The sequence below is a fragment of the Syngnathus typhle genome, linkage group LG22, assembly GCF_033458585.1.
Source record: "Syngnathus typhle isolate RoL2023-S1 ecotype Sweden linkage group LG22, RoL_Styp_1.0, whole genome shotgun sequence".
NCBI lineage: Eukaryota > Metazoa > Chordata > Actinopteri > Syngnathiformes > Syngnathidae > Syngnathus > Syngnathus typhle.
Genome location: NC_083759.1, coordinates 1299824 through 1313334, shown reverse-complemented (window position 1 = coordinate 1313334; position 13511 = coordinate 1299824). Strand labels below are relative to the sequence as shown.

The following is a 13511-nucleotide window of genomic DNA, read 5'->3' as shown; positions in this document are numbered from 1 at the left end:
TGTAAAAAAAAAAATAAAAAAGTCAGAAAGAAAAGCTTCAGCCAAGTTCAATGTCACTTTGAGATGCTTATCACTTTCGCCTCCATTTTTTTTTTTTCCTCTTTTGTTGCTTCATCTCTTGTGCAAACACGCGCTATAGAAGCACGATGATGTTTGCGCAGCGGCTACATCCGGTTCCACGCACACGCACACACACACACACTTCCATGCAAGACATTGTCAAGTTGCAAAGCGGGCCCTTGATTTGTTTATTGCGGTTCGCCGCATCCCATCCAATTAGACCCCGCCTCTTAAAGGCTTAAAATAAGTTAATTTCATGTTCAAATGAAAACAAAATATGTTTGAATAAGCCATTCTGACCGAGCCGTGCTACAACTTGACGTCGACCCATTTGTTGCTTCACAACAACAGCAGCAGCAGCAGCTACCTTGTGGTCCTGCTTGACCCGTTTGTGCGGATGGATGGATGCGTGCGTCATCACAGGACAGCGTGCAAGTTCACACTTGCCTGCTGCTGACAGAACAAGTGTGTGTGTGTGTGTCCCATCTTGTGGTGTGATGTAACAAAGTACAAATCCAGTAACTTGTGTTACTGTACAGTCTGCTAGCTTAACGCTAACGCATCATGGGAAACGCCATAGACGGGCTAATGAATAGCATCTAGGTGTCGCAACTTTTGCCACCTGTGCTTTGCGTGTGTCTACGTAAACATGATCTCGTTGTCGTGCCGCTTCACATCAGCGCTCGCCATTCTTCTGTTTTGCCTCTGGTACCTGTTTGTCTGGATGAGTTACTATCGCACACACACACACACACACACACACACACACACACACACACACTGTATTTGTGGGCATCAGAAGAGGCCTGACTGGTATGACAAAAGTCGACTTTTCATTCGAAATTGAACTTGTGCTGTTGTGTGTCTGGGTGTGTGTGTGTATCAAAACCTGTGTTTCCTGTTTTGCAATCCCAGAAACATCTGCCACCACCAAATGATTCAGGAGCAGCACATACGAGGTCATCTCCGCTCGTAACGAAACTTTGTTGACGCTCGGCAGCAGCAGCGGCGGCGTTATCCACGTGTGTGTCGCTGCGTGTTTATGTGTGTGGTTTGGGCCCAGGAAGGGTGGAGTTCTTCTCGCGAAGAATGTGGCCTATTTAGCGAGAAATTCAAGGGATGTGGGTCAAAGCAGCAGAACAATAGTGTCTGTCTGTCGGTCTGTCTGTCGCCCCCGCCGACAATAGGACCCAGACATTCCTCAAGTGGCGGCTTCCAAGAACTTCTCTGGGGGTGAGGCCCGTCGATGGAAGGCGGAACTCCATCAGCTAATTGGCGCTAACAGGTGGAAATCCGTTCGCTTGATTAGAGCGCCTCGTTGTTGCGGCCTGAAATTTCCGTCTGCAATGTCCGAGCTCGCCACGCGAGGCTCTCCGGCCTGCCTCTTTCTTCTGCCTGTTTGATGACGTCAACTTGTCACCTGATTTTTTTTTTTTTTGCATAACGCCCGCTTCTCTTTTCCGCCGCGCACTCTGGTCCACTGCTGAGCGCCGCCGGACGGAGGGAAAGATGAAATGATGGGAGAAGAGGTGAGTTGTGCGTATTGTGTTCCTCCTCACTCTGACTTGCGATTCAAAAGAGATTTTTTTTTTTTTGCACTTGTTTTCCAGAAGGAAGGTGTGAGGAAGTGGGAATTCCTCGTCTAACGGCCTCCCTGATAAAAGTCCCAAACATGGCAGATGGTACGTGGCCAGCGGATAAGGCTTGCACGATTTATTCCGTGCAGTCCAAATGCATGAGCAGACCCACCAAAAAAAGTACAGACCCACCAAAAAAGTGCTCCATCTGGCTCATTTTGGATCTCACCCGGACTGACTACTTGGGATTTTCTCCGATCGAACCCAAATTGGGACTCAAAAGGCTAATTTGGAAGAATTTTGATGAGTTCTTCTGCTGGTTCCTAAGAAAATAGCGCCGTGCCAAACAATACCACTTCTCCCCATCCATCTGCTTGGCTGTCTCTTTTACAATCCCGCAACTTCTTATCTCGCTTTAGCACGGCTGCGCTCCTCACACACACACACACGCATGCACACACACACCTCCACCGCTCTGCAGACGAGCGAAAGCATCGCACGGGCCGAGTGTTGAACTCTGATAAGTTGACTGTGAGGTTTTGTGGTTTGGTGTTCAAGTAGGGGGGGCGGCCATCTTGTTTCTTGCTCTGGAGTCCAACTGCAGGAGACCCCCCCCCTCCCCACAAAAATAATTTGGGGGTACACAGTGGCGCATATTTGAAAGAGTTTCCGTGTCATCAGTAACTTGGGAACGAGCAATTTATCTTATCTTGAGACGGACAGGTGCCTGTGAAGTCGCCCACACCATCTTCGCGGCGCCCACGCAAATTCAAACACGCCATGTTTGCTCAGGATTTCCCGCCCAAGAATTCTCGCCCCCTCCTCCGCCACCAGCCTGCAATAAATGCCTCATTCCTTGAAACGGGTCGATTCCTCGAAACAGGTCGGGACAATAGATTAGGAACAGGCCCGCAAGGGAAGTTGGTTTAATCCACTTGGCGCTAATTATCGCCCCCATTTAATTGTTTATTTATTTTTCATGAAAGATGAGCACAAGACGACATTGGCTCTTTTTTTCCCCTTTCCCTCCTCCTTCATATTTGCTTTTGTTCTTTTTCTGACTGTTGAGCCCACAGGCTTTTGCACATTCTGCTAGCGGGAGGCCGCTATTAGCATGAAACGCTTATCATGTTTAAAAGTGGATCCACACAAGACACCATTAGAGACGTATGTCGTCACCCCATAATTGGAAGCTCCAGAATTACTTTTAGCAATCTTTACTGAATAAAAAAAAAAATCCAGACATTATATTTATTTATTTTATTCTTTTTTCATTTAAAATTGAATTAAAATACATTTTTAAAAAAGCCTCAAGTTGGTGTTTAAAAGAATTCTATTTACCAATAAATATTTGGGGCTTTTATAATAATAAAAAAAAAAAAACAATTACATCAATACACTGTAAAACACCTCCAATTTACATTAAAATATAATAATACAAATTTGAATGAGGTGTTAACTTCAGTCTTTGTTGTGCGTGCGCCTTCATCCTGGTGCCTTCCCTGCAGTGCACGCCTTGACCTCTCTGAGACGCGGCGGTGCACACGTGCAGGCCAAAAGAACAGAAGAAGAATTGCCTGCAAAAACACCAACAAAGAAGACATTTAGTGCCAGGTGGACTAAATTGCAAATATTCAAGAAAGAAAGGCCCAAAACAAGGGTAAGGCTGTTTCTCCACTCATATATTGACATTTAAAAACTTGGACTGGTACAATTTGTGCAACTAAAATGATGTTGCAAGTACCTAATAGAGTGACCGTTGCTCTTGTTCATGTTGTGGGTGCATGATGCCTCCATGTTTTTTCTTTTCATCAATCCCTTTCCCTCCCTCCCCTCCATATGGCCATTCGTCAACACTTGTGCTCGCATCAGCTGTCCATTTTGGAAGCAATGATGTCACAGCAGTCGGCACACAGTTTGGGTGACAGGTGTCATGCGTATCAAGTGCGTGCGCATGCGCGCGCCTGCCCCAATAGAAATGGGGACGAGGGGGGAACCCCGAGTGTGCAGTCCCGAGTTTGGTGCATCGGTCAAGCGGAGCATGATGCGCACATGCGAATCCGCTTGTCAGCATCACTTAAAGGCAACAATGGAGCCGCGCGCGTGCACAGCACCGCGCCGTCGGGGGGCGGGGTTTAGATTAGCTGCGCGCACACGACAAGAAGACTCGTCTGGACGCACAAAAAAAAGAGCTGACTAGGCACTTTTGATACTTTCTTTAAGCCTATTGTTGCTACTGGGCCACTTTAAGTCTGGAAATTTACAATTGAAAAGGTGCATTAATTAAAACAAATAAACAAAAAGAAAACTGATGCTGCATGACTCAATTGTATGGTGGCCAGAAATTCCAAATTAAAATCACATCGAGTTTTAGTAACGTTACGAATGCCCAGTTATATTACAAGTGTCCTTCATTGTTTTGTTTTTAAGGGTTGTGAGGGTGGCCATCAACTTAAATTAGTGTGTGCGCGCGTGTGTGTGTGTGTGTGTGGTGCTCTCCATTGAAAGGCCCTTCCTTCTGCTCTATTTAACCAGGTGAATAGAAAAGTTGGACTAAGCCTGAGCGGGAAAACATGTCATTTGGTGTGTGTGTGTGAGTGTGTGTCCACTTGACTCCCCCTGTGTCATGGCTGCATCACTGTCTTTGTGTTGTTGTGCCTGAAATACAGCAAACTATGGAAAAAAAGCTGCCTATATAATACAAATGATAATTCTACGTTTTTGTTGATCCCATTTTGCACTTTGACCCAGTTCGCGACATATTGCCGACCCGCTTTATGGCAACAAGTACAGTTCTAGTTTGCGGCCTATCTTCAGCAGGCACACGTCCAGTGTACAGTACACAGTCTTGTTTTTTTGTCCCCTCTTGGAAAAACAACAAACAAACGGTCCGCCAACGAATGTCGGCCAAATCTGGGCCGGCTAACTGTTAGCGAGGAGCCTAATCACCTTGCCAGCAGCGCCAACAGTCGCCGCCTCTATCTGCTCAATCCGTGTCGTCCTGGTGTGTTTGTGTGATTGGAAGTGGCACACTGAGTGCAGTGTGATGCAGAAGGGGTCCAAAATGTGTGGCAGCACCGGTCCAGAGGGGCAAAATGGCCGCCGCCCCTCCGAGATGGCTAAAAACAGCTGTTTTTTCCCTGTTTTATTCGGATTCAAAACCAAAACATTGATCCGCATACTCTGTTTGCACAATTTGGGCTGCACAGAACATATTACAAAAAAAAAAATTGGGGATGATGTTCCCTTTAAGATGAATAGCAAAACTGTCCAATCAGCCCCTTTTGAATGCAAAACGAAATGTCCTCCTCTTCAGTCAATTTGAACTCCTTCACCCCAGCACCTCTTCTCTCCTCATCTTGCTACCATGGATGGATTCTGATATTTGGGGGGGGGGGGGGGGGACCATGTGTGTGTTTGTGTTATCAGGCCAGAGCAGGCCAGCCCAGCCCTCCTACCTGACCACGAGCAGCAGGGAGCGGCCGCCCCGTGGACGTATCTCCAACCACAAAAGTGCTACTGGTTAGGGAACGAGGAAATCAGACCCGACTAATCTTTGCAGGCCACCGGACAGAGCAGAGCGCCTTGTTACTGTACGTGCCTGTGCGTACTGTACACGTGTGTATTTGTGCGAGGCCATGTCGGGAGCCCGCCACTTCTGCAACATCCGGCTATAAATTCATATTGCGACACGGCAAACTGAATTTATGAGCCAATCTGCTTACGACAGACATGTTTGATTTGAAAAGGGAAAGGAGGATGGATCCAAAAAAAACATACATGTAACAGAAAAAACAATATTTATGTTATTGCTGAAAAAAACTGGGACCTAGTATCGAACCATGCGGAACGCCAAAGAGTTTTCCAGTGAGTGCATCCATTTCATTTATTTTCTGTACTGCTTATGCACACACAAAATGGTAAATGAGCCGAAGGGAGAGGCGGGGTACACCATGAATATGCACATGAACACACACAGACACACACCATCCATCTTTTTAATATCCAGGGTGTCACTACACTACAGTACGTTGTCTTCTCACAGTATCCATCTGACTGGTGTTTTTGCCAACAAGCACGCACACACACACACACACACACACACACACACACCCACACACACACACACACACAGAGGCACACACAGCTGCCTTCTCCCTCAGTGAAAGCAGGTGTCTGTGTGTCTCATGGGCTTTCGGGTTTCGGGGGGGAGTTTTTCGCTGCGGTATAATTCCAAATGTGAAAGTCTGCTCGGGCCTCCCTGTGCAAGATCATAACCTCTGTGACCCCGCCCCCCCCACCCACCCTCAGAAATCTTCAAATACACAAACAATTCTGAGCACAAGATTGTAGTAAAAACAACACACTTTATTGACTAGGCAGTATAGAAAAGTATCAAAAATGTGAAAACTTGGCTTGTATAAATGTTTTTATAAAATGATTTCTGCACAACTAATATTAAACAAGGCGTGTATAAAAAAAAAAAAAGATATTTAAAAAGACAGTGTTTGAAATGGGCTACCGTAAGATGCCGTTTGAATATGCATAACACAAAACTATTCAAATACATGTTTATCCCAAAAAAACATGCACAGTTTTAGTTTTCATGAAATAGCAGTGTTTAGTACTTTTTTTTTTTTTCAAAATGGTGCAACTTGAAGTCAACCCTGCTGGCTTTTTGATGATTAAAAAAAAAAAAGTTTGTTCATTGAATACTTTCCTATGATAAAAAAAAAGGAAATCTGAGTGAAATTAAAAGGTGACAATGTGGTAAACGCTTAATACTTATAAAGTGGTCCCTTTCCACGGCGTAAAACATGACTGACATTAACACAGCTTGTTCGGTACGTTTGTGTTGAACAAAAGGTGACATGAGCACCAAACACTTGAAATTATAACAAGACCCATTACAGCCTTTTAAAAAAAAAAAAAAAAATCATAAAATTCAACAAATAGGTCAGTTTTCAATCCGTTATGATATCATCGCAATAATGCTAAGAGGGCTTAAATACTTCAATCGTCCAACATCGGTCAATTGTGTAGGAATTGGAATTAAAAAAAAAAAAAAGGAAAATCAACATCAAAACATGGAAAATAAATTAATCAACTTATTTATATTAATATAAAAATCCAGAATTAAAAATACAGCCCAATGCTAATGATATATCCCCGCACTTTTAATACAATGATAAAAAAAAAAGAAACACAGGACCCAAACGTATAAAAAATAAACAAACCCAAATTTTCCGTCTGTATATGAAAAAGTAAACGACATAGTCTTTGGTTGGTTGAGCAAGTGGCCTCTCCCAAATGTAGCACACCAAATATGAGCCGACGTTAGCGTCTACACGACCAGCGTCCTCGTCGGGAAGGCGTTGACGTACTTGATGCGGCTCGCTTCGGCCGCCAGCACGCTCTCCTCGCTTTTGCCGCACGTCGTCTGCTCCCACGAGTTCACTGGCTGGCAGGGGAGAACAATTGACTACCGCATTTGGTTTACAAAATGACAACTTGAGTTATTTCTACATCAAATGATACTTATTTCATTATAATTGACTATTTTTCATTGAAAAAACAATCTTTGAATTTATTTCGACTCAAACATGAAATTTTTGGGGGGGATAATTTGTAATAAATGACAAAATGAACCATATTAAATAAAACAAATTCAATCTTAATTTTCAACAATTTAATTTAATTTAATTTAATTTAATTTAATTTAATTTAATTTAATTTAATTTAATTTAATTTAATTTAATTTAATTTAATTTAATTTAATTTAATTTAATTTAATTTAATTTAATTTAATTTAATTTAATTTAATTTAATTTAATTTAATTTAATTTAATTTAATAAAAAAATGATCGATAAAAAATTTTTTTTCAATTTACTTATGAACAGTAAATGAATGGAATTAAGGCTGGCATACCGATAGTTGGCTGTGAGAGGTCCTATGAGGAAGCAGGAAACCTTTGTGTCCGTCTTTGCTTAGCAACGAGCTTGTGACCAAGTCCTGATTGAGGGATGAGATAAAGCCTTCAAATTGGAGACCGGCCCAAAAGATGATGACAAATTACGAGGGTTGGACTTACCGGTACTTCCTGCGCAGGGCCGTTGGGCGAGAAGAGTTGCGTGTTGAGCTCTTGGGCTTCCCACTGCATATATGGACTCCTTTCACATGGAGACTCCACCTTGGAGTCAAACACATGGTCAAAAAATACAATCCTTCCATTTTCATTTATGCACTTTTTTATTTTTTTGCTTACCTCTTGTTTGATCTTCTTCAGAGGCGGGTGCTCGATGGCGCACTCCATCGGCTCCTGCTTGATGCATTCCACCATCTGCTGATCCAAAGGAGTGGGCTGAAGATGACATCAAGAACCATCTACATCCAGCTTTCCATCTAATATCTTGCAGGTACTTTTTTTTTTTTAGATTTGTTGCTCACCAGCATCTTGAGCGGCCCGTACTTGGCCTCCTGCAGCGATCTGAAAGGCGTGGGAGCGCAAGGAGACGAGTCCAAGATGGAGCGACAAATGTTCGGAGTGTTGAACCTGCCGCAGAAACACACCCATCGTTTACGTGGTCCAACTCCGAGTTTGGAAAGCAAAACGTGGATCGCCACTCACATGTCATCCTTCGGAACCTTGACGTCCACAGGCGAGCTCATGGGAAGATGCTCGCTGTCTGAGTGCTCCGGACTCATCGATTGGCTCAGCAACTGCGCCGCAAAAAGAAACTTAGGTGAGTGACGGAACCGGAGACGTTACGATGAAGCGCTTACCGAGTCAATGACGGACTCCATGAACTCGGGCATGGCGCCGGCGTGCGCCCGCGAGGCCGACACGCTCTCCTCGGGCAGGCAGCTCCGATCCAGCGGCAGGGCGGCCGCGCTCGCCTGATGTTGAGGTAATGACATGGCCACGCTCTCCAAGGTGTGGGCCAAGCTCTGGCTGGCCCAGCTTGGATAAGGCAAGTTGATCTGGACAGGGCAGTAAAAACAAAATGAACATGAAGGGCAGGTTCCCCCCTCGACCCCCCCTAAAGTAAAAAAACAGCAAACTGTGCAAGGGGCCTCGAAATGGAAGAAAACCAGAAAGGGAACTGAAGTTGCCAGGAGGGTGACAGTAGTATTGTGTTGCACAAGGGGTCGTGGACACACACACACACACACACAGGGAGCAAGCCGAGGTCCTGTTTCATCACTTCTCTGCAGCAACAGGCTCCCCAGATGTTTCCTCCACCGTATTCACACAAAGCTAACCGCTGTCTCCGAATACTCGGGGTCAGCCCATGTGCACATAAATCGTCTTGTCACACACACACACACACACACACACACACACACACACACACACACACACACACAGGCGAGTTCATTCCACACCGACAAACTGGCGACTTCTGGTTGCTTTGAAAACAACCAAGGAGATCTTTTGCTCTACAAATGTGCAAGTAGCACTAATTTGGTGAAAGCGAGAATGGGCGCCGAGCGCGACTCACCGGTTGCGAGGGCTGACCTCGTAGCTCGTTCTCGGTCGACATGAGCAGCAGTTCGATCTCTTTCACACGCTTTTCCTTCTCGGGGTCGTCCTCGCCGTAGTGTCTCTGCAGGATCAGGAGGGAAAAAAAATGAGCTTCAGTCGGTTGTTTGAGGGTGCTACCGAAGAAGTTCTTGGACTACCTGGACTAGGGCGGTTCCGTGCTGAGGGATGCTCAAGATGTTCAAAGCCATGGGGAAAGGCAACTGTTGGACCAAGCGCAAGTAAGCACGCGTGATGACGATATCGACGTAGGAAAGCCAAACTGACCCGTTGGGTGCCGGCCATGTAGGAGGTGAAGTTGTGTGGCGAGACGGGGGCCAGCTGCGCCGGAGTGGGCGGGTGGTGCGGGAAGGCCAAAATGTGGCCGGCGGGCTTGGCGTAGCCGTGGCCCAGCGGCGATTCGCCGCCCCTGGAGGCGGCGCTCTGCAGGTAGCCCTCCTGCTCCACCTTCCGCCTCATGGTGGAGTTCCAGTGGTTCTTGATGGCGTTATCCGTCCTGCGAGTCAGTTCGATTATTCCCGATTCTTTTTCGATAATCGGGTAGAAGTTGCTCACCTGCCAGGGAGCTGCTTGGCGATCTCGGCCCAGCGGTTGCCCAGCTTCTCGTGCGCCTGGTAGATGATGCGGTCCTCCTCCTCGGTCCAGGAGGTCTTCTTCACCTCCGGGTTGAGGTGGTTGTGCCAGCGCTCGCGGCACTGCTTGCCGATGCGACCCTTCAGGTGCTTGGCGATCACCGACCAGCGCTTGGCGCCGTACTTCTGCACCAGCTCGATCACCTGCCGGGGTGGGAGGGGGGATGTAAGGTGTTGCGCAACACCTTCATGACTTTCTTTATCTCTGCGTAGGTGAGCGAGAACACCTGCCGAGCGCCGAGGGAGTTTCCAGCGGAACGTTAGCCGCCCCGCTAATGATTACGGACGCACCTGGCCGGAAAGGCGAGCCGCCATAGGGCGTGGCCAATAAACACCTTGCAGGTCATTGGACGTTTTTTTTTTTCAGTTCCTACACAAGGTTGATTTTTTTTTTTTCTTCTTCTTGATTTATCTTAATGGACTTTTTTTTTTTTTTGTTCTTACCCGCTGGTCTTCCTCTTTGGTCCAAGGTCCTTTGATGAGTTCTGGGTTGAGAACTTTCTGCCACCGGTGCTGGCACTGCACATCTGTGCGGTTCTGCTGAGACAAAGAGCCACTTCATTCACTCTGTTCACATAACCAAGATGGAATTCGGACTCACAGAAAGAAAACTGGCAATGACTTTCCAGTCGTCCGATCCGTGAAGCTCCACGAGTTTCTTCAACTTCTCATCCTGGTGACGAAACAACGGGTTACGGTTGGAGAACCTTCTAGAGTTTTGCGGAAGGCCTACCTCCTCTCGCGTCCAGCGGGTTTTCCCGAGGTGGCGCTTGCCGGGTTTGACCAAGGAGCCGTCATAATCGTGGTCGTACGTCTCCGTCTCCTCCTCGTCCTCCTCGCTGCTGTAAACACTGCGGGCGGAACGGAGAAGAAGCCAGTCTGCTTATTCCGTTCATCTCCAGCGAGACCTCATGGCACACTCCCAAAGAACCAGTCGTTCTTGCAGGATCGGGTGCGGGCTCTTTGCCAAGACACCCACATGGAGATGGATGGACATTATGGATGAACAGGTTCTTATGTTTTTGGTTTCTACAGAAACTGGGATCGGCACACGGCGAAGGTAATTTCACGAGCTCGGCGTGTTCAGACCTGCAAGCGCATTGTACTCCCACTCACGCGCGCACGCGGCCTGTAGCCAATGAGAAGGCAGAGCGTGCGGCGTGGAAGCAAGACGGCGACAGGTGAACAGGAACCGCTCTCAGGTGAACGCGTTCCGCAACTTCCCCATGTCAATTGAAGAACAAGCGGGCGAGAGGAACTTTGACAAGTCGAGCTGACAAAAGCTCCTCGTACAAAGGAGAACAATTGTTGAAAATTAGCTGGCTAAAATGGGGGAAATGACGCGAAGCCACGTGACGACGCTTGCGAGGCTCAGGCAAAAAGGATATTGAACATTTTGGGATAGAGAACTACTTTTTAGTTGGAAAGAAACAATTTGGCTGATTTTATGACAATAAGGAATTCAGTTTTTATTTTTTTGAAATAAAAGGAGAGAAATCGGAGTCAAAACTTGGTCCAATAAAATCATTAGTTGCGACCTTTATTATTATTCCTGCATTTCTACTTTTTCTGCCATTTTTGAACTCGGCCAAGCGTGGGAATCACTTATCTATGGCTCATTCAACTTTACAACGTCCTTCCAGAGTGAAAGTGAAAACTACATGGCTCGCAATGCTTTGATCTAAGCCCAGACCGACTTAATAGATGTCATAACTCTATAAACTCATGCAGCATTCGAACCTTTTGCAATCTCCTTGAAGTGATCATTACAAAGTGGAAAAACAAAATGTTGACGCGAGTCCAATTGGGTCAAAACGTGGCACGCGCCCATCCAACACACGCACAATGACAGCAGCGCCAGATGACCAGCACCTGTTGCGCGCGCGCGCGATCGACGCGCTCCACGCAAAATAATACATATAAAAAATAAAAAAAACATCAGGCAGGATAAACCGGAGTCATTTTTTGGAGGGCTCGAATAAACGGGACCACCTCCACTCGGAAGAAACACGTGGTAATTCTTGGTTTGTTTGCTTTTTGTATCAATAATGTTGGTACCTGTTTCTCGGGCGCCGAGTCATGTCAGTCGTCCCCCGTGTTGTGCGGCTCCCAAGCGGCTGCTACTCGTGCGTCCGTCCTTTGGCTCTGAGCGGCGCCGGCTTGCTTCTCCCGGCAAGTTCGCAGGTTGACATTAATTTAAACTCGGGCAGCTTCTACTACGGCTCCGCCTCCTCCTCCTCCTTGTCCCAGCAGCACCACCGCCTCCTCTCATCTTCTAAAATGTCTTCAACTCGCGCTCTATTTGCCGCTCCGTGCGCATGCGCATGCGCGTATGTTCTTCGGAGGTCTCAGTGGCGGCGAGGGCGCGAGGAACTTTGCACCCAAACTCCTACCAGGAGCTGATTTGCCAGTCTAACATTGCTTTTACTTCAGTCCCAAAGCGTGATGTGTTTTCAGCATGAAAATTGAAAGCTTCCGTGCTGATATTGCTCAAAACGCACGCTCAAATTGAAAGTAAACCCAAACTGCAAAGTCCGAAGTGAGCCTGGCCTCTCTCTCATTTCTAATTTACGACGTGCCACAATGCAGCGCACCAAAAGGCGCGTTTCACCGGCTGCTCCGCGCTCAATTTTTTTTTTCTACAACTCATTTCAAGCGTTACTTCTCGTTCTTGTGCAAGGGAGAAGGAAGTTAGCGTAGCGATGGAGCGCAAGTAAACAATTGCGGAATGACCTTTTGGTATGCGAGGAAGGAAAGTGAAATTGTGCTGCTATCTTTTTTTTTTTTTTTTTTGCGCACGCGGTGCGCTCTCAGAAGCCCATATAGACGTTCGCCCTCGCCAACAAAGCGTTTAGAACCTGGCGAGATGAAAAAAAAAAAAAGAAAGCACAAAGTTCAGTCTTTATGAAAAAGCATATGATCTCAGCGCGCATTATGTTTTTGCGTGCGCAACCCGTGATCTTTATTCCAAACGGAGGCCAGTTGAGCAAGTTTAGCAGCTTTTCAAAAGTTGATTTGTATCTTCTTTTTATCATATTTACGCACCGCCGATCTGCATGGGCGCAGTGCGTGTATTAGAATTTTGTTTTGGTTCCTCCCCCTCACCCCCGCCCGCACACGCGTTCTTTTCAAGCGAAGGGTCAATGCTTTATTTGTATCAATGTGTCTTCGCATTGTATGAGTTCCTCCATACGCGACCGTATTGTCGTAGTCACTTGTAATTACGATCAGGCCTGATGAGCCTTTTGTCCCCGAGCAGTCATCAAAATAGTTTGCCCGCTAAAGACACACTCAGGGGCAATGGGGCTGCGTACTTTCTAATGCGCTGAGGGATTGCTGAGAAACAAAACATTGGCTTGTACTGAAAACATCCGTGCTTGTTGAATGTTGTGTATGGATCAAAATGTGTCACGTGGCCAGCGGGTTGTTTGCCCTGCGTCCCACGTACACCTGTGCATACATGCGTAATTGTGCCACTATTCAATTTATTGATATGACGCGCTTTGGTCAAGTGCGTGCAAATATGGAGCGCTGGTAATTTCGCCCGCTTTGCATTTCAATTGGATTTGCACTATATGCAAATGAACGCAGCGCCTGGACTTGCAGCATGTAAAAGAGACGCCGTAAGTATGCCTGCGACTGTTGCCTGAACCTCGAGGCTATTAGTAAAAACTCCATCTTTGTTATCTGAAACCAAA

General features: G+C 46.4%; 1 protein-coding gene and 1 long non-coding RNA gene across 9 annotated transcripts; one reads left to right on the top strand and one right to left on the bottom strand.

Annotated features, from left to right (window-relative positions):
- The first annotated feature begins 757 nt into the window (after positions 1–757).
- LOC133146578 (uncharacterized) lies at positions 758–10350 on the top strand. 5 transcript variants are annotated; one of them, XR_009711385.1, is made up of 10 exons: positions 758–873; positions 976–1019; positions 1248–1589; positions 1671–1742; positions 3146–3297; positions 5067–5230; positions 7925–8054; positions 8122–8381; positions 10027–10155; positions 10284–10350. It is a non-coding gene; the product is annotated as an uncharacterized LOC133146578 (long non-coding RNA). The 5 variants fall into 5 exon arrangements; XR_009711383.1 differs by having other exon boundaries at positions 976–1082; XR_009711381.1 differs by having other exon boundaries at positions 976–1589.
- On the bottom strand, positions 5985–12093 carry myb (v-myb avian myeloblastosis viral oncogene homolog). 4 transcript variants are annotated; one of them, XM_061270433.1, is made up of 15 exons: positions 11872–12093; positions 10547–10664; positions 10415–10486; positions 10258–10353; positions 9737–9957; positions 9449–9677; positions 9322–9384; positions 9141–9245; positions 8422–8619; positions 8267–8358; positions 8086–8191; positions 7904–7981; positions 7730–7828; positions 7567–7650; positions 5985–7098 (listed from the first exon to the last, which is right to left on the bottom strand). In XM_061270433.1, exons 1-15 carry the CDS (start codon positions 11892–11894, stop codon positions 6982–6984), a joined length of 1701 nt encoding a protein of 566 aa, XP_061126417.1. In that variant the 5' UTR covers positions 11895–12093; the 3' UTR covers positions 5985–6981. The 4 variants fall into 4 exon arrangements, with proteins under 4 accessions (XP_061126417.1, XP_061126418.1, XP_061126415.1 ...); XM_061270434.1 differs by having other exon boundaries at positions 7904–7978; XM_061270431.1 differs by having other exon boundaries at positions 7904–7999; positions 11872–12092.
- Positions 12094–13511: the final 1418 nt, after the last annotated feature.